The 20,425-nt window shown below is 48.0% G+C and overlaps 1 protein-coding gene across 8 annotated transcripts in view; it reads left to right on the top strand.

Moving 5' to 3' along the window:
* The window catches only part of SLC12A3 (solute carrier family 12 member 3), a 111,013-nt gene that overhangs the window by 20,654 nt on the left and 69,934 nt on the right, over nt 1-20,425 (top strand). For all 8 annotated transcript variants that reach the window (XM_088471920.1, XM_088471921.1, XM_088471927.1 and 5 more), the window contains 3 exons: nt 2,878-3,008; nt 3,372-3,456; nt 19,491-19,645. In XM_088471920.1, the coding sequence (XP_088328046.1) occupies nt 2,878-3,008; nt 3,372-3,456; nt 19,491-19,645 (371 nt within the window). The remainder of the gene's footprint in view (nt 1-2,877; nt 3,009-3,371; nt 3,457-19,490; nt 19,646-20,425) is intronic.

Raw genomic sequence — 20,425 nt, forward strand, 5'->3', positions numbered from 1 at the left:
CCTTCTGCTGTGCTGTGCCAATGAAAGCAGGGACTCGGAGGAAGGAAGAGAAGAGAGGAAGAGAGCTGGGGGCGGGGCTACTGCAGAGCCGAGGAAGTGGTGCACTGCTGATCTGGTGGGAGGGGCTGAGGGAAACATGTCTGTGACAGGGGTTTCCTCCCAGGGCAGGTTCTTCCATCATAATCCAGCCCTTCTGCAGTCACTGATCAGAGGAGCAGTTTGTAGTTTAAATCCCCGGCCACACTCCATCTGCTTCTGTCCTAAACACTTGTAACTCCTGAACCCCCCCTGATGGCCCCGTCTGTATAAGCCGGCCCCTTCTCAGCCTAACTTCACTGTTCCACAGCCGACACTGACAGCCAGGAGGCAGATGGGGGAACTTTCCCGGCTGTCAGGCATAGTACACAGACAGCGCTGCTGCGGCCCTAGTTCTGCACAATTGTACTGGCCTGGGTGGCAGATGGCACCCTGCCCCCCGGCCCAGCCCGCCACTGGGTGGCATCTTAGTCCATCTTGTGATGGATTATTGCTCAATGCACGAGGGCAGTAGACCCATCCTGGGTAATGAAGCATGGGGCCTCAGTAGAACAGCTCTATAACCTGGTTCTTTCTCAATACATTCACCGCAGTCTATAAGGTGCACATCTTGTTCTCTGGAAGAAGATTTCTGCTTTCTGTAATTCCTCTGGAGTAATTCTTTCCATCCAAAATAGCAGTCTGTGGGACATCACCACTGTCAGACTGTTGTCTTCCATGGAAAATGGCCTTAAGAGAAAATTCGTTTTTTACTTAACATTACTACCGTACACATTTATCTGATCCCTGTAATAGACACAAACTATTCTTTCCAATTTGGCCTAGCACAAATGCATATAATAGCAAATGTTCTTACTTGGATGGATTTTTCTTGACTGTGCAAGTAACATTGTTTACTTTTTATAATTATCTTTGCACATGACCAGATGCAAAAGCATCAGCACATCCTGATGTGATGTGTGGCATAATTGCATAGACATCGACATACTTTAAGTCTAGGCCTGCCTTCAGTTAGGTCCCTGTTATATGCATCAGATCTAAGCATGTTGCTGCTTTGAGACATTCAGTGTAGGCCCTTTATTTTTTTTGATTGTTGGACTCATGTGGCCTGTTGTCCACCTCTGCTTCGGCCCTGCCTTCGCCTAAAGATATTGTACCACATTGATCAGTAGGGACTGACCTTGGATGTTTTATTGCTATTTTTGGTCAACAACTTTAGATCTGTTCTGAGTATGAGTAAACACATTGAGTTCTCTGGAAAACAGCCTGACTATTGCTGTTGACCTACTGGCAACACTATCTGGCATTACCATATAATGGTCCATAACCATACTCTATGGAACCTAACCATATCAAGATCCTTGATGACTTGCTCCACACCCTGTCAAGAATAGTACAGAACCACTCAACCAGGACCTCTGCTGATGTAAGTGCTACTCCTAGGCTGGTATCTCTTCATTTCCCCTAGCAGAGCACTGGCACAGAGGAACAGTGTGTGGCATTTTACAGGTAGATGCACATGTTTGGACCTTGAGTATGGATTCACAGAACTTATCTTATCCTTATTTAATGTCTTTTTTTTGTTTTGGACCTACATTTCAATAGCGCAGCCTGGTCCACCAGTGATGAAGCGAATCTCAGATCTTTGGGACAGGTCCATAATACCATGAAATAATTTTGTTAAGAAATCTGCCATTGAAATAGGGATTCCCAATGGAATAACCCTACACATTGGAGACACAATCCTATTGTCTCTGGTGGAGCTGCTCAAACTATTTGAGCCAGATCGCAATTCTACCAAACTGCCCAAGTTCAACAACCTTTTTTCTTGAGCCAGTCTTGAAAATATTGAGACTTGTTTTTGGTTTGACCTGGAGGAGGTGTATTTTATAAATGAAAAACTGTTAACTCCAAGCTCTCCATTAAATTACATTAAAAGAAAATAAAAAATGATATAACAAAACAGTCTACTACTTTCAGTCAATACTAAACTGGGGAGAAGTTCCCACTGTAAAATACAATAGTTTATTAAAGTTTCCCAACTTTATTACCCCCTTACCCAACGCTCCAGGGGTGCGTGGAAGAGCCCCAGGCTTCAGACCAAGCCTGGGCTTAAGGGAGAGGGGGACCCCTTTTTTTGCGGGATTCCCACCTTCCCTGAGATCCCTGGCTTGGGCTGCTAATGCTTTGGACCAGGAGCCCCGGTGAAAGGGTCTCCGGGCTGTGGCATTACAGCCCGGCCATTTTGGGTCTGGTGCTGGTTTTAAATATAGGGGGGATCCTACGCTATTTTTCCCCCCATATATATTTAAAATCAGGACTGTCCCTGCACCAGGTTGACTATACGCTACCTCAACCACTGTGATCACTTCAGTGTGAAATACAACAGTTGACGTGTACTATGACGCTGCCTGTTAATTATGCACGCCTCTGAAACGGCGTTGAGACTCTCAGGCACATCTGCATTCGCACCTCCACTCCCCCGTTTCTAGTGGCCTGCCCCTGTTATCACCCACAAACGGTCTCTCCTGTCACTCATTCAGCTGGGCTGTCTATGCTGGGTGACCGAACGCTTCCCGATCTTTCGCAGTGGTTCGCGCACGCGCGTTGTGATGCATACGCATGCGCACAATGCAAACCATCGGCAGCTACGAGCGAACGCTTCTTAGCGAGAGGGTCTGAATCAGCTCCTAAATGCCTGATACCAACAACACATAATTGGTTCCCTGATACTACAACCTCGGGGTGTAACCTGGCTCAGTCAGATTGCAGCTGCCTTACGCTGATCTTCACACTGCTGCTGTCAAGTAAAAATGAATATAAACTTTCCTTTCTCTACAGCTGACATCTTTGCTGAGAATTTCGTGCCTCAGTGGAGAGGACAAGACGGACATTTCTTTGGAATGTTCTCCATCTTCTTCCCATCAGCCACTGGAATTCTGGCTGGAGCCAACATCTCTGGGGATCTAAAGGTAGAAATCATTTGCTTAGGTCAAACCATGTAAGTTCCATCTTACAAGAGTAGTGAACCTATAAATGAAAGAGATGGTTCAAATATTCTCCTCTCACCCACTCCCCTCTCTTGTTTAACAAGTTTTATGTTCAAGACTAGTTGGAATAATCATTGCACTAACTCACTAAAGGGGAGGTCTATCAAACCCTCAAGAAAGAGAGAGAATAAGTTAACCAATCAGTTGGTTGTCATGTGTTCTGCTGGCACCAATCGAATGAAAGCCCTCTAGTGGTGTTGAAGATATATGTACAACCATCTTATTATCAAGGTTTGATGGTGGTAAAAGGGTCAATTACTATTATTCTTATCTTCCCTCACCCAGGACCCGGCAGTGGCTATTCCTAAAGGCACACTGATGGCCATTTTCTGGACGACTGTCTCTTACCTGGTTATATCCGCCACTATCGGTATGGAGATTTTCTTATTAAATCGTTAATATTGAGTGAATTACAGATAATTTATAGTAATGTATAATCTGGCATAAGCTACTCTGCAGATACTGATGATAGACAAACATGAAAAATTCACATAAATCGCACATTTAAATACAAACCCTACTTATTAAGATGTTCTGTTGTCATATTTCTCAAGTAAATCTATTGCCTCAAATGGACTGCGCCTCTGTTTTCCTGGAAGAAAATGTTACCTGCACAAGATAATGGAGCTCATTCAGACCTGCTCGTAAGTTGCGGTCGCTCACTGGGAAAAAGGGACGCGTAAGGATGCCCGGTATATTTTAGCGAGCTAGAGCAAAGTGCGCTCGCAAGTGTCTAAAGACGTCCCCTTGCCACTCACAACACACGTCATCTCCGGGAAATGAAGGATTAATCACAACCATCGAAAGCCATCGGAGCTACTCGCAGCCCTTAGGGTTGCCTTAGCCTGCCACAAGCACAGCGATCAGTGCTGGCTGAAATACATGCAGGTGACGTGTACAATGACGCTACTTTGCTAATTATGCACGCCCTTTAAACAGCGTTTTGGCAGCCTGACACGCCTGCGTTCACACATCCACTCCCCCGTTCACAAGCACCTTCCCCTGTTACCACACACAAATGGCGCTATCTGTCACTCAAAGCAGCAACCTGATAGTGGTTTACGAGCAACCAAAATCAGATCGCAACGAATGGCTTGCACACGCGCACTGCGAATTATACACATGCGCAGATGGGCGAAAATCACTCAGAGCGAGCGCGCCTTAGCGAGCTGGTCTGAATCAGGTCCAGTATGTATAAGAACGATAAGTATAATCTAATTAGAAATCCTGCCTATCTTGTTTGTAGTGTACATGTTGGAGCATATTTGTTCAAAAATATTTTTTTGTATCTGTTGTGGTCTCCTGTTTTCAATCACAATATCAGCATCATAACTTTCTATGGGTCCTGCTAAAATGCCAAAGAGCCCTGTGTAGCTAACACCATCATAAGACCAGATACCGTAGTCACTGTAACGGCGCCTAACGTAGCTACTCAATGCAAAGCTCTCCGGCACTCTTCGCTTGCACGTGCTTGGGCTTATGATCGCGCAGCTGCAGTAGTGCGGCGGGGGTCCGCACTAGTGGTCACGTTACATCTAGCACACCACAGGGTCGGGCTCCTACCAGAGCACCTGTCCCTGCATGTGATTAATGTTAAATTGATGTTACTTTAATTCCTTATTGCCACATTAAGAAATCATAATTATCAAGACCAGTTCCCAATACATAATAAATATGCCCCATTGGGCCTTATATTGTGTTGTTTTGGTAACGGGTACGGAGGAAAGATGTACTAAGCCTTGGAGAGAGCGAGAAAGTGGATGGAGATAAAGTACCAACCAAGCAGCTCCTAACTGTCATTTTACAGGCTGTAGGGTCTATGTACTAAGCCGTGGAGAGTGATAAAGCACCAACCAATCAGCTCCTAACTCACTATACAGGCTGTGTTTCAAAAATGGCAGTTAGGAGCTGATTGGTTGGTACTTTATCTCTATCCACTTTATCTGTCTCCAAAGCTTAGTACATAGACCACACACTGAGAAGTTCACATGTATAATAATAATAATCTTGTGCAATTTTAAAATGATTATGGGGCTGATCCATAGTTGGGAGCAATGCAAAAAAAGAGACTAACTTTACACCTGGGCAAAACCATGTAGTGCAGCAGGGGGGGCAGATTTAGAGGGCCTGATTCTGAGTTGGAGGCATCCTCACCCACTCCTCCGTCTGGCCCTGGCAGCCTACTTACAGATTTATGCTATGGTGAGTATCAGCCCGTCCGCATGCGTTTGCTTAGCGTCACCCACTGGTTTTCTCTCTGCAGCCATCATCATTATTATCTGGAATCACACCCCACCCATGCTGGGTGCAATAGATCCATCAGAAACAGGCATCCTATCTCCGCCCACACGCTCCAATCTAGCGCCCCACCACACTCCCATGAGATGGATCTGTTCCATGCGTCCTCATGGTAACCGTCCAAAATGCCCATTTCACGTCAATGGGTTGATCTGTCTGAACGCTCAATCGCCGTCCATGTGCGTATGCACGGTATGGCGCATGCGCAGTCCACTGTTGCTTTCTTTGGATCTGTCTGCATTAGGACTTGCGTTTATTTAGATTTGGGAGGGGGTGTCCAAGCTCATATATAAATTGCTTTATAAAAATAAAGCATTTGTTGGTTACATGCAAAACCCGGCACTATCTACTCTGCAGCGTGCTAAAGGAGAATATAAATTGGATTTGCACCCGTTGCATTGCAACATGGTTTTGCCCACGTGCAGAGCTGTCTTTTTTCTTCTTTGCTCCCAACTCTGAATCAGAGCCAATATGTCCAGCACATAGCTAAAATGATGTCGCTTTCCTTTTATAAATATCCATATTCATTAATACATATAGTCATAAGATATTCTGGCCAGAGAACATCATTTCTTAATAAGGGCCATATTTATTAATATTCTACATTTTCTTCCTGAAATATACCAGCCATTGTTTAGTGACGTATTTGGAAATTGCATCACAGCAATGGAACGGTTTTCTTGAGCCGAGACCGCTCCTCTGATGACCTGTTGTCTCGGCGCAGGTGGCCAGTGTTGTCCGATACCCATCACATCCATTCATCTCACAATTTACACATTTGTCCATGTGGCGAATCACAGTCAGGCACATGTGCAAATTGTAATCGTATGGATAGTACGCCTATCTCTCATACCTCACTGTAAGCTGGTTAGACAAACGGAAGCAATACATCACTGTTGTAAGTAAGTAGATATTTTTTATGTTCTCTAATATTTGCAATTAATTGGCTACGCTATACTGCTCATGGAAGAGTGATGTTGTCATTAACAAAGTCAACACCACAATGTCAGGCAACGTGTTGACACTCTTATGTTGACGTGCGAAATGTTGACATTATTGGAATGTCAACATTAGGTTAGGCTGCGGGAGGGTTAGGGTTAGGCTGCGGGAGAGTTAGTGTTAAACTGCGGGAGGGTTAGAATTAGGCTGCGGGAGTGTTAGGATTAGGCTGCGGGAGGATAAGTGTTCGGCTGCGGGAGGTTTAGGCTGTGGGAGGGTTAGGCTGCAGGAGGTTTAGAGTTGAGCTATGGGAGGGTTAGGCTGCAGGAGGATTAGGGGTAGGCTGCAGGAGGGTTAGGCTGCGGGAGGATTAGGGTAAGGCTGCGGGAGGTTTAGAGTTAGGCTGCGGGTGGGTTAGGCTGCAGGAGGATTAGCGTTAGGCTGCGGGAGGGTTAGGGGTAGGCTGTGGTAGGGTTAGAGTTAAGCTGCGGGCGGGTTAGGTGCTAGGGGGAGGTCATGCTATGGGTTTTGTGCACTAGAGGGAGGGTTAGGGATAGGAGAAGAATACTCACTGGAAGCGACGCTCCGTCAGAGCCCTGCATCGGAAGGCACACTCACGTAACTGCCGGGAACAAGAAGATTCCGCTGCAGCCATCGGGAACAAGTAAATCACTGCTGAGTCACCAGGGATGATATGTTGACATTCTATCATATCGACATTTCATCAGTGTCTGCATGATTAATGTCGAATGGTCAATGTTGACATTATGACTTTGTTGACATATCATACCACAGCCATGGAAGATAGGGCTACAGAGTGTAATTAACCCTAATGCTAAACCGCAGGAGTGGAAAATGTGTGCGGGGTTAATGAGTGTAGAAATCCACTATTTAGGTCCAGGTCCCATGGGTTAGGAGAGTACTGCCTCTCTAGATGTAACTGCAGCTAGTGGGAAGGAGTGGAGGAGATGTAGACACACCTGGGCAGTCTCTGCAAAGCTTTTTACTAATGCGTTAGCTATAGCCTTCAAGTTCCAAAAACACCCCAAAACTGTTTCTGACCTTGATACATTTGATATCATCGCTGTTCCCATAGCAGACATGGGAATGGTGGCGTTCTGTTCATGAAGTCCTGATACCGAAGTCTTGTATGAGACATTTACCATATGTCCTGCATTGACTGTTTAAAACATCTTGCCCAAACTAAAAAGGCTCAAAAAACATGTGGATACATATTCCCCTAAGCGGCATATTTATCATATCTCATCATATTAATGTGATTACAATGTAATAATAATTGCTAAATTCGTAAAGAGAAAATAATTTTCATTTCAATTTTAGCAAACTTCTCTAACCAAGTTGCTGTCACTTTACTTTCGGGTTCGGATCCGGTGAGCTTCATGCACATGAGCATCTGTCAGGCTGTACAGCGTTTGTACTAGCTGGCAGGGAAGGTGGAAATAGCTACCAGGCCCAAGCTACAAAATGCTTTGCATTTGACCATTGTATGGGGGCTGCTGAGGTCTCCAGTCCGATATCCACTAATACTAGAATAACGGAGGGCTCGGATAAGCCGGGAGTGGCTTAAACCAGAAGGCTGAGGTCTGGCTTGGGTGTTGATCACATGCAGTACATTTAACCTATTACAGTTACGGGTGTGGTTTTTGCAGATTTTATTTTGGTTTTGGTTTTCAGGCTTTAGGCCTCTTTCCTGAAGAAAATTTGCCAGGAAGGCGACGTTGTACTGAGCTGTACAGTGATACGTATATATACTGCTATTCTCTCTTACTTTCTCTACTGGCTATCACTGCTAGTTCTCTTCTTTCCTTCTCCTGCTTTTCCATCCTCCTATACATTTTCCAGTATCTTTTTCTCTCCTCTCCCTGGTATTCTCTCTCTCTCTCCTCTCCCTGGGTATTGTTCTCCATTTGTGCACAATGTTCCCCCCCCCCCCACCCCGCTACCTCTCAGCAGTGGCTGCTCCTCTCCAGGAGCCGGTGTTGGTTGCCTCTACTGCGACACTTCCGGTTCCTTCTGACCGGAGAACTGTGGCGGCGGTTGCATTGGGTCTGTAAGAGGGGTGCGGTGCAGTGCCTGCTGCCATGCAGGTGTCCTTCCTTCCATGATCTAGGAGGAAGGAGATGATGTGAGAACTGTCCTTTCTCAATGTCGACCGACACACCCTACCGGACCAAACAAAATGGATTCGGGTGAAGATCATCACTGGCACTTATGGCCTCAGATCCCGAGTTTCACCTATAGGTACTTGTGCACCAGGTGAAAACTCGACCTTGCATAGGGGTGCAAGGACCACTGTCTGCCCAGATGGAAGATAGACAGAAAGAGACAAACAGACAGTGAGAGACAGATATTGCTCACTGCGTCCACTCTTGTTCTTCGTCTGCTCACTCGCCTACTGGTCCCTGTAAGGAGATAATCAAACACCACAGCCGTGCAGGGCCTAAACCTAACCTAAGTGTGTCACGCTACTACACATACTGCAACAACATTGCGCTCAACCCTGTGTGTAGTGCGGCATATTTAACAATAATCCATTGAACTTTTACCCTGCACAGAAAAACAAGAACCGCAGACGGTAATCACACAAGAGTAAAACACGGTACTGTCCATTTAAATGTTTGCTACCTGCCTAACTAGAGCTGGCCAACTACTCTTCTAGGTGACTGGGAAACACTTGCTATATTAGTGGGAGCCTGACAGCTCTCCACAGGGGACTTGGAGGGTGAGTGTCGCACTACAGCTAACACCTCTACACACTAGCACAGGGGCTGCCTACTTATACCAGTGGTCTGGGCCTAATGCCCAAATCCACACTCAATGGGCTCAGTGCCCTGGGCCTAATGCCCTGGGTCTTACTGGTGGCTCAGGCTATAAACCTGCCTATTTCAGGGCACAAAGGGATTTGGGCCTAATGCCCTGAGTCACCTTTAGGTGTTGCCTCAGGCCTATGGGACTGCCTAATGGAGGAGCTCTCTCTTAGTTGATCTAGGCCTAGTGCCCAGATCAACTGTATTGGAGGGTCAGGCATACAGGCCTGCCTAACTGTGGGGCGTACCTAGTGGCTTGGGCCTAATGCCCAGGGCCACTTTATATAATATATGGGCACGAGCAGGGTCAGCCACCTATTTGCTCGATTAGTGAGCTGGGCCTAATACCCAGGTCACTCACTCCTAACAGGGGCAATAACAATCTATTAGAGCCTGAAGCCCCCTGGGTAGCCTGGGCCTACTGCCCGCCTAATGATGGCACAGGCCTAAAGCCTGACACCCACGGGCCTAATGCCCAATGCCTGGTGGTCTAGGAAAGGGTTAAATCAGAGCCGTAACTAGACTTTTTGGTGCCCTGTGCCAGAAAGAGCTTTGGCGCCCCCTTCATTATTCAAAGAGACATAATGCACACAAAAAAGGGCCATGGCTTCATGGGGAAGAGATAGGGGAGACCAGGCAATGCTGGGGATGAAATAAGAGGAAGCTACAAGCAAGAATGATAATAAACAGAAATTTGACAGGCCCAAACAGCGCCCCCTGACCTGTGGTGCCCTGTGCGATGGCACCGGCCGCACTACCCTAGCTACGGCCCTGGGTTAAATAATACCAGTGGCCCAAGGCCGCCTACCGGTATGCTGGGAGAGGCTGCAGTGGGGGAACTTCTCCGGTCCTCAACTGCTTTCTTCTTCTGCTTTTATATGAACAGCGGCGGCTGGACGCGATGCAGAGAAGAGGAGGCCGCGCCGCTGACCAGGACGGGCCAGTGGCGCCACCTCCTCTTCTCCGCGTCCAGCCTTTCTTGACAGCAGCGTCTTCTGACCTCTTCCGCAGCCACCGAAACTCTGGCCGCATCGCTCCTTTTCTCTTCTTCGAGAGGTCTTCTTCCCTCCCTCTCTGCTGCCGAACAGACTGTTCCTGCTCATAGCGGGGCTATGACATGGCGAGCCACGATTGGCTCATTGTGCCTGCTTCCTATTGGCTGCTGGACGGCGAGCTGTGATTGGCTCGCGGCCAGAGCCAAACACCCGCCGTGCCCGACGCTGGATCAAGGTTACCGGGCAACGAGCTACAGTCAGCTCCCGCCCTGGGCCAAGTCCTGCCTGCCGCTGCTTTACCTGCGTTGGGAGCAAACACACTGTCCCAGTGCTGACAACGGATGTTTCCCGCAGAGAACACATCTCTGCTTTCCCCTGCACTTCCAGTGCTGGGATCGGACATTCGATCCCAGTGCTGGTGACGGCTGCTATTTCCACAGGTCGCGGCGGCTGTGACATCACACGCCACAACCTGATCGCGTCTGTTGCTCGGCGCCGGACCCGGCACTCAAATGATCAGCGGGGCACCGCTAGTCGTGCAGCCTCACATAGGGGTGCTGGGCTCTTCCCTCCGGGTGGGGAAGTTAGTAATGATAGTGGCCCTGCCTCCATTAGCAGAAGAGGCAGGCGCCATCTTGGGCATTAGCAGGGGGTGGAGCTGGCATCCTAAGTTGCCAGTTTTAACCCAGTCATTGCCTGGAGCTGCTGCAGCAGCTAAGGCTGCTTCCCATTCTGATTTAACCCTGCCATTACCTGTGGCTACTACTGCTCCACAGGCTGCTGCTCCTGCTGCTGGCCAGGCTGCTCTATACCTCCCTCAACTGCTCAATTAGCCGCTCCAGTGATGTTCCCAGCACTCGACCCTACTGCTATAAAGGGGTTTATCTCCAACATGGCCAATGTTTTTGCCCCTGTTTTGACAGCCATACTCCCTAATGCTGTGCAATCAATGCCACCGACCCCTGTTGCTCCTCTGGTCACTGTTTTTTCGCAAGGGTTTGCCCCTATGGGCAGTTTAACTGCTTCAGTTGTACATCCTACTGTCACTTCCATGGTGTCCGCATCTGCGGGCGTCATGTTAGGGGGCCCACAAGCTGAAGGTGTGACAGAGTCTACAGATGCTGCTGGGGGTTCAAATTTGCAGCACAAATTAGGCATGGGTCAACCTGCACCCTTAGCCAGCAACAAGGGTTTGTGTTTCTCAATCAGCTCTGCTCAGTCTCCTTTTCGACACCTCTGCATCAAATGTGGAAAGGGCCACCCCTCATCTGGCTGCTCTAAACCCTTTGCTGCCCAGCATCCAAGAAGCCAGCCGGACCTGAGGCTACTAGCTAAAGCTTTTTCCCCAATTAACTTGGATGCCATGGCCAAGTGGTTGGCGTGGTAACCAAACAAAATTGAAGCACAATTTTTGATAGACGGTTTTAAGTTGGGTTTCCATTTGCCAATAGATTCTGCGGTGCCTGTTGGTTCTCCAAGGAACCTTCGGTCAGCAAGAGAGCTGCTGCTCATCATTAAAGACAAGGTCTTTTAAGAAGGATCCGCCTCTAGCAGAATTGGTGTTGTTCCCTGTTGACATTGTAACTAAAAAGACGCCAGGGTCTTTTAGGCTCATTCAGTATCTATCTTGCCCACCCGGCAGATCAGTTAATGATGACATCCCGCAAGAACTTTGCTCTGTGTCTTTCGATCAGACGCTGGGGCTTGTCCGGGCACATGGTCCTGTTGCTTTGGTGCATATGGTAGACGTTGAATTTTTCGTTTGCTACCCTTGCATCCTGACTCGTTCAGGTACATGGGTTTTCGCTTGGATGACAGATACTACATAGACAAGTGCTTGCCTATGGGGTGTTCCGTTTCATGTGCCTTTTTTAAAAAATTCAGCTCTTGCATTGGTGCATGAAGGCTGGGTCCGGGGGTTACAGTACCGCGCATTATCAAGATGACTTTCTGTGTGTTGGTCCTGCTGATTCCCATCCCGGTTCCGATTGCCCGTGATAAAACTTAAGGCCCTGTTACTCAGCTGTCCTACTTGGGTATCAGAATCGATACCCTGGATGGATGTTGCCGCCTGCTGGCGGACAAGATCTTAAAGTTGAAAGATGCCATTCAGGTTTGATTGTCCGCCGGGAAGGTAATGCTGTGCCAAGCCCAATCTCTTTTGGGTTTGCTGAACTTCACCTGCCGTGTCATTCCCATGGGTAGTGTTTTCTCCTGTAAACTCAAGAGGGCCACTGCGGGCATTCGTAGAGCAGACCATTTTATTTGGCTGTCTGCAGAAATCAAAAGTTACCTCTCTATTGGCTCTCTTATCTGGCTGATTGTAATGGTGTTCTCTTGTAGTTGCCTCCAGTTGTCCCCAGCTCCCAATTGCAGTTGTTCACTGATGCTGCTGGCTCCTCTGGTTTCAGTTGTTACCTGGATAGGTCTTGATATGCTGCCCCTTGACCTGCGGAGTGTTTTTTTCTAGGGGCCTTACTAAAGATATGTTGCTCCTGGAACGGTTTCCGATCATGGTGATACTGGAACTGTGAGGTTGCAAGTTGCGCGTCAAAAGCATTATTTTTAGATACGATAACATTGAAGTTGTAGGTGCTATTAACGGGCATGGTGCCTCCTCGCTGCCGGCGTTGCATTTGCATGCTGAGCTGGTGTTGCGCTCTTGCAATCTAACATTGTTTTCAAAGCGATCCACGTTCCGGGTTCAGAAAACTACATTGCTGATGCACTTTCACGCTTCCATTAGGACAGGTTTAGGGTTCTTGCACCCGAGGCTTGTTTGATTGGTGAGCTTTGCCCTCCTTATGTTTGGCTGGTCATAGAGCTGGCATGGAGGGCCTAGCTAAGCAATCCCTTGCTCCTGCAACGCTGTTGTCCTATCAGAAAGCGTTAACTGAATGTAAAAGTTACCTCGAGCACCGCAGACATAGAGGTGAGAACAAGCATCTTTTATCTGGGGTCTCTATGTTTCCGGTCAGTCTTGGGCAGTTGTCTCCTGGGTTCTGGCTGGTATTTCTTTTTTTTCACGTTTAAATGGGCGTCCTGATTTTGCTAAGAGCTTTATTGTTATTAAAGCTCTTAAGGGTTGGGCTCGCTCCGTCCCTCGTCCGCTTGATAAGCGGCGGACAATCGATATCCCACTCTTGCGCAGCCTCCTAGCGGTGTTCCCTGTGATTGTAGTTTATAATTTTGAGGTTCACCTTTTCCATATGGTGTTATTCATGGCGCCTTTCGAGTGTTGGAGCTAGATGCTCCTGCTAAATTAGCATTTTCCGCCGTTATGCATTTGGCATCTCGGTGGTCTGGATGCCGACGCTCCTATTACCGGTGACAAAATCCCAAAGCCGGTCAGAAGCCCGGCGCCCGCATCCCGACCACTGGGTAACCAAAGATAAGTATTAGGGAGTTAAGCACTAGGGGGAGGGTTAGGCACTATGGGGGAAGGGTTAGGCAACAGGGAGGAGGATGTTAGGGTTAGGCACCAAAGAGGGCAAAGAGGGAGGGTTAGGGTAGGGACAGGGGGAGGGTTAGCATACCGACCAACAAGTGTCGGTATGCTATCCCTTTCAGGATGCTGGTGTTGGGATCCTAACAGCCAGGATCCTGAGCGCCGGCATCTCATACCGATTCCTTTCCCGCCATTCTTCGCTCAGACATATGTATCGGGGAGAGTGCAGTGTTGTTCTAAAACCAACCAAATGTGTCACGGTGGGTCTCTCTGTCGGCTTGCGCTGATGAGCGTATTTGTCCAGTTTCCCTGGCCAAAATGTACTTCGATTTGCGACCAACCGTGGGCAATGCATGGTTAATTCATGCTGATGGTTCGCCACTTACTAAATATCAGTTTGCTCCACATTGGCCCCTCCCCGAGCGAATACAGTACCCATTCCTTCAGAATGGGTGCTGCCACGTCCGCTGCGTCGGCTGGTTTGTCGGTTCCATAGAACCTGGCTCTTGGTCGGTGGAAATCGGCTTGTTATAAACTCTATATTAGGCAGGTTGCCAATGGTTGAGGTTTTGCTTTACTTGTGCTTTATGTCTGCATTGTGATCCTGTTTGTCTGTCTGCATGTTTGTATTATCGTTTTGTCTCCCCTGTCCATGCTACTCGGGTAATACTCGCCGCTTTTCAAAGTGGGGGTCTTGAGGGATTTTGAGTAGACAGACTAAATATGCCCCGATCATACAGTCCCTCAGCAGGTCTTTGTTTTTACCTCTTGCCGAGTTATTGTGTTTTTTCCTGAGCTATCCTCCCCCCCTATTCTCCCCACTCTGTCCTTCCCTTCCCCCCCTTTTCTCCCCACTCTGTCCTTCCCTTCCCCCCCTTTTCTCCCCACTCTGTCCTTCCCTCCCCCCCTTTTCTCACCACTCTGTCCTTCCCTTCCCCCCCCTTTTCTCCCCACACTGTCCTTCCCTTCCCCCCCTTTACTCCCCACACTGTCCTTCCCTCCCCCCCCTTTTCTCCCCACACTGTCCTTCCCTTCCCCCCCCTTTTCTCCCCACACTGTCCTTCCCTCCCCCCCCTTTTCTCCCCACACTGTCCTTCCCTTCCCCCCCCTTTTCTCCCCACACTGTCCTTCCCTTCCCTCCCCTTTTCTCCCCACACTGTCCTTCCCTCCCCCCCTTTTCTCCCCACTCTGTCCTTCCCTTCCTCCCCTTTTCTCCCCACACTGTCCTTCCCTTCCCTCCCCTTTTCTCCCCACTCTGTCCTTCCCTTCCACCCCCCCTTTTATCCCTGGTTTTCCCCTTTTGCTCTCTGCTGTTGTCAAGTTTATTATTAAATTTAAAATGACTAAATTAATAGTTTATTTTTCAATTACTAATTTGGAACACTGTTTTCCGCTTCACTAAATGTATAATGTTTTTATTTTTAATATAATTTCTAACTTAATATAACTTACTTTATTAACATTCTTTAATTCAATATTATTGTTCTTTCAAATTTCTACCCCGCCCTCCGTTACAGGTTTGATATTCTGTGTAACGGATGTTTGGATTGTGGGTCATTCATTTTATCGTTTGATTTCGGGCGGCTCACTTTGCCGCGGTCGGGGAGAGCGGATGCATTGTCCTTTGACACTGCATTACCTTTTGAAAAAACTGCTGACATAGGAGAGAAACGCGTCAAGGAAGGACTCTAGTGGACTGCTTTTTATTTATGCATCACCTTGTTCCAGCTATTTGGCATAAAAAGCTATTTATATCTGTGTGTTCACCAGCGGTGCCTCTGGTTTATTGGATACCAAGCTATTCATTGTAAGCTCCAATTATCTACCCCACACTACTCTGCTCAATAGCGTGGTGAGCTGCGTTATCAGCTGGACCCCACCTTCATCTCTACACGCCGGAGCACTTAGCCGCTGGAGCGGCACAGCTATGAGACACACATAAGTGTGGGACGCTAACATAGCAGCCGGACTCTGCTCCCTTTCTATATGCTGGAGCCATCAGCTGTTGGAACGGCTATTTGGGGTTTACATTAGAACGGTGCACTGCACCTGCTACCGGACTTTGTTCACATTCACACTCCGGAGCTGGTGAGTGCTGTAGCGGTGCTACATTTGGATACAAGAACCCTCTCTATTTGGGTAGGCAAACCGCTGGCACAGTAGCCTACAGGACGCTAACCTTGATATTGGGGTCCGCACTGGTGACTATATCAGCTACCCTATCCAATTAAAATTATTTTTACCCCCCCCCAATGCAGAGGGGATTAATTACCATTTTGATTATTTAATCTGCTAATGTTCGTAACCATTGGTTTGGGATGTTTTTTCCAGTGTACCTTCAATTAAGTAATAGATACTAATGGGTACACTTTAAGTGAGTTTTATGTGAGGCTTTTCATGTGATGTTATATTATGTCTTTATACTGAACTGCAGTTCAATTATATGTTTAAATAAATTTATATAACAATTTACAGCCTTTATATTTGTGTATAGACGACTGCGCAGACATCTCTTTTCTTTTTATCTACACATTTATGGGGGTTATTGGCAGAATACCCTCTGGTGTCAGCAGCAACTGTCTATACTAAACAGTAGTTGAGCGGATCTAGCGCGCCCACTTCTTTTCTGGTATTGTCCTTTGTCAGCTAGGATTCGTTGGGTAGGTTTCAGAGGTCTTTGTTGGGAGTTCCTTAAACCCAGGTGGTTAGCGGCTGCGTGGCAGTTTGGTGTCCCCAAAGTGCTGGTTTTACATCTAGATGGGAATGACCTTGGGTCTAGGATAGGTCTTGACTTGCGCCTTAACATCATGTCAGACCTTCTACTCATAATGGGTGCTTGGCCGTCTATACCATGCTGTGGTCTTTCATTACTCCGAGGCAGCAGTGGCATGGTGCACGTTGTCCGAGGGCTATGGACGAGGCTAGATGATTAATGCAGCTGTGGCTAATTTGTGCTGGCGCATGGAGGTTTTGTGGTGAAGCTTCCTTTGATCCGTTTCTGTGATAAGTATCTCTATAGGCCCGATGGGGTGCATTTGATGGAGGAGGGTTTGGTCTTGTTTGTGAATAGTTTGTTCGCTAGTATAGTATGGTGGCGGGTTGCTTTTCTGTTAGGCAGAAACTGGCATTGGTGAGAAAGTACGGCTTATAATCAGCCCGGGTGCAATGGGTGCACTCACCTTCTAGTAATTTGTGGAGAAATACTGTACCACCTTTAAGGAGGCAGTATGACAATCTACGGATGGCATTTGGAGTGTTGAAGGTTTGTGCATAGTACCCTAGGGTTAGGTTTTTGCATCCACTGGGCGTATACTGTCCGCAATGCAGTGTTTTTGGTTGTTTAGTTTGCATTGTTTGGCTGGTCTGTGTAGGGGCCATCCTTTCTAACCACCATAAAATATTTTAAATTAAAATAAAATTCTTCAAATAAATAGCTGATGTTTTTTAATTAAATGTATTTTTAGATAAGCTTTGGGTATGTATGATGATCACACACCCAGGACACACCTGAGCCGTTACTAGGTTTATTACTATTAATAATACAAATATTTATGGCTTCGCCATCTTTTGACATAAGCAAGAGTGAACATGGAAAAATAGTCTCCCTGGTCCCAGGTGTTATTTACGTGCTCCTTATAAGGCCCATTAGACCCACCACATACAGGGCTTTATTCAGAGGCGGCCGTACTGTCTACGACCGCTCGGCCGCCTCGATGTTTGTCCAGTGCACATGCGCACGAGGGAGCCGGCTCCTTCGTGCGCATACGTGAGACCCGCTACGACCGACAGCGCCGGTCGTAGCGGGTCTCTTTCCAAAGGGGGCGAGCTGTCGATATTGATTGACAGCTCGCCCCGTTTGGAAGGCGGGCTGGGGGGGTGGCAGCCCAAACGGAGGCGTTCCCATGGGAACGCCTGCCATTTGGGGGAGGCCCCACTGACATCACTAGTGATGTCAGTGGAGAGCTTCCGGCTCTGACAGAACCAGAAGCTCTGGGGCTTACGACAAGTGAGACCCTACCCTAGGGTCTCGTCGTATGCCCCGATGGTCGCGATGGTCTATGACCATCGCGACCATCACCCTAGCGGTCGTTAGAGCTGTGGGTGTAAACCCACAGCCTAACGACCGAAACAGAGGCGGCTGGTCAGGATGCAAGTGGCCGCCCAGTTTCTGAGCGACCGCTTGTATCCTCTGACCGCCTCTGAATGAGGGCCACAGTCCCCCATATGTCTGTCCTGTTTTGTAACCTCATTTGTATGTGCCCACCTGATCTGTATTGTTCCCTCCATTTGTTATCTGTTATGTATATGTCCTGTAGTTTAGACCTCTCCATTTCTATTTTTTCATACCACACCCTTATCTGTATGTACTGTACTTTGCTGTCCCCCATCATTTGTATGCACTGTATTGTGCTTCTGCCATCATTTGTATGTCCTGTACTGTGCTTCCCCCCCATCATCTGTATGTCCTGTAATGTGCTTCCCCCCCATCTTCTGTATGTCCTGTAATGTGCTTCCCCCCATTATCTGTATGACCTGTACTGTACTCCCCCCCCCCGTCTTCTGTATGTCCTGTACTGTGCTCCCCCCATCATCTGTATGTCCTGTACTGTGCTTCCTCCCCATCATCTGTATGTCCTGTAATGTGCTTCCCCCCATTATCTGTATGTCCTGTACTGTACTTCCCCCCCCCATCATCTGTATGTCCTGTACTGTGCTTCCCCCCATCTTCTGTATGTCCTGTACTGTGCTTCCCCCCATCTTCTGTATGTCCTGTAATGTGCTTCCCCCCATTATCTGTATGACCTGTACTGTACTTCCCCCCCATCTTCTGTATGTCCTATACTGTGCTCACCTCCAGCATCTGTTTGTCCTGTACTGTGCTCACCCCCATCATCTGTATGTCCTGTACTTTTCTCACCCCCATCATCTGTATGTCCTGTACTGTGCTTCCCCCCCATCATCTGTATGTCCTGTATTATGCTTCCCCCATCATCTGTATGTCCAGTACTGTGCTCCCCCCCCATCATCTGTATGTCCTGTATTGTGCTCACCCCCATCATCTGTATGTCCTGTACTGTGCTTCCCCCTCATCATCTGTATGTCCTGTATTATGCTCCCCACCCATCATCTATATGTCCTGTACTGTGCTCCCTATCCCCCCATCATCTATATGTCCTGTACTGTGCTTCCCCCATCTGTATGTCCTGTACTGTGCTCCCCAACCCCCATCATCTGTATGTGCTGTACTGTACTCCCCACCCCCATCATCTGTATGTCCTGTACTATGCTCCCCACCCCCCCATCATCTGTATGTCCTGTACTGTGCTCTCCCATCATCTGTATGTCCTGTACTGTGCTCCCCCCCATCATCTGTATGTCCTGTGCTGTGCTCCCCCCCCATCATCTGTATGTCCTGTGCTGTGCTCCCCCCCATCATCTGTATGTCCTGTGCTGTGCTTCCCCCCCATCATCTGTATGTCCTGTGCTGTGCTCCCCCCCCCATCATCTGTATGTCCTGTGCTGTGCTCCCCCCCATCATCTGTATGTCCTGTGCTGTGCTTCCCCCCCATCATCTGTATGTCCTATACTGTGCTCCCAACCCCCCATCATCTGTATGTCCTGTTATGTATCCAGCTCTAATGGGTGGATGGCATGATCCCCGCAATCTCATTTTGCTGGCAGTCGACGCAACAACTGGCAGTAAAAGAGAAGTGTACTGCACTGCTCACTAGTGCAGATTTTCAGCTGGGGACTGTATGCCACTGGTGGGTGTATCAGCTGTTTTTGGGGGATTATTATGATAAATATGCCCTAAGAGTGAGAGCATAGACTGCAATATAACAATGGCCCCCTGTGGCCAAAGTACCATGACATTCCTTGTTTTCTTTCCCTGCAGGCTCTTGTGTGGTTCGAGATGCCTCTGGAAGTTTGAATGACACCATAATTGATGGAGGCTCAAACTGTGTTGGATTGGCGTGTGGGTATGGGTGGAACTTCACCGACTGTGCCCTTACACAGAACTGTAAATATGGGCTGAGCAATTATTACCAGGTGTATACCTTTTGCTGTCTAATTACATAACAAAATATATACATGTTCAGATCTGGGTTTCTTATCTGGCCACTAAAAATAATATGCAACAAGTCAATGTGAAAAGGACTTTACCTAATTTCAACAATGGTAGTAGTTAGTTGACTTGCATTTATCACTGGGGCCATTGCTTCTTTTCACTTCCCCATAAATCCTTTAAGCCTTCCCAGAGTCTCCTGACAATGGGGCTGATTCAGAGATGTGCTCTGACCCGATGGTTAGCCCACATCTCTGATTGTGCCTCCTCTGCGCAGGCGCATGACCCGTACTGCACATGCACATGCAGTGCAGTATTGACAGTCTGCTGCCATTTCTGGGCAGAGAGGGGGAGGCGACAGCCTCCATTTCCCCAAACAGAGGCATGATGTCACCGTTGGGTGGGAAGGGGGGGGGGGGGGAGGCCAGGACCTACTTCGGCTGACGGAGAATTTCTTGCCTCTTTTGTGCATCTCCGTCGGTCGGCTAGAGTGACCCCATGGTCACTCATTTGGCCGAAGATCCCGCAGATGATCCGATGCTGCGTCCCTGGATGCAGATCGGAACAGTAATGCATGCATTACTGCATGTGTGGTGCCCCCTGCTGCATTACCATAATAGTGCTGCTATTGCAGCTACTACCATGTTAGCAGCTGTGATAACATCTCCGTCTGAGGCTGAATCACCCCAATATTATTTGAGTTGGGAACGATATCCTGCTGGTATCCTTCCCGACAGTCAAAATCCCAACAAATTTTAGTGAGT

The sequence above is a fragment of the Taudactylus pleione genome, unplaced genomic scaffold, assembly GCF_031769625.1.
Source record: "Taudactylus pleione unplaced genomic scaffold, aTauple2 ptg000117l, whole genome shotgun sequence".
NCBI lineage: Eukaryota > Metazoa > Chordata > Amphibia > Anura > Myobatrachidae > Taudactylus > Taudactylus pleione.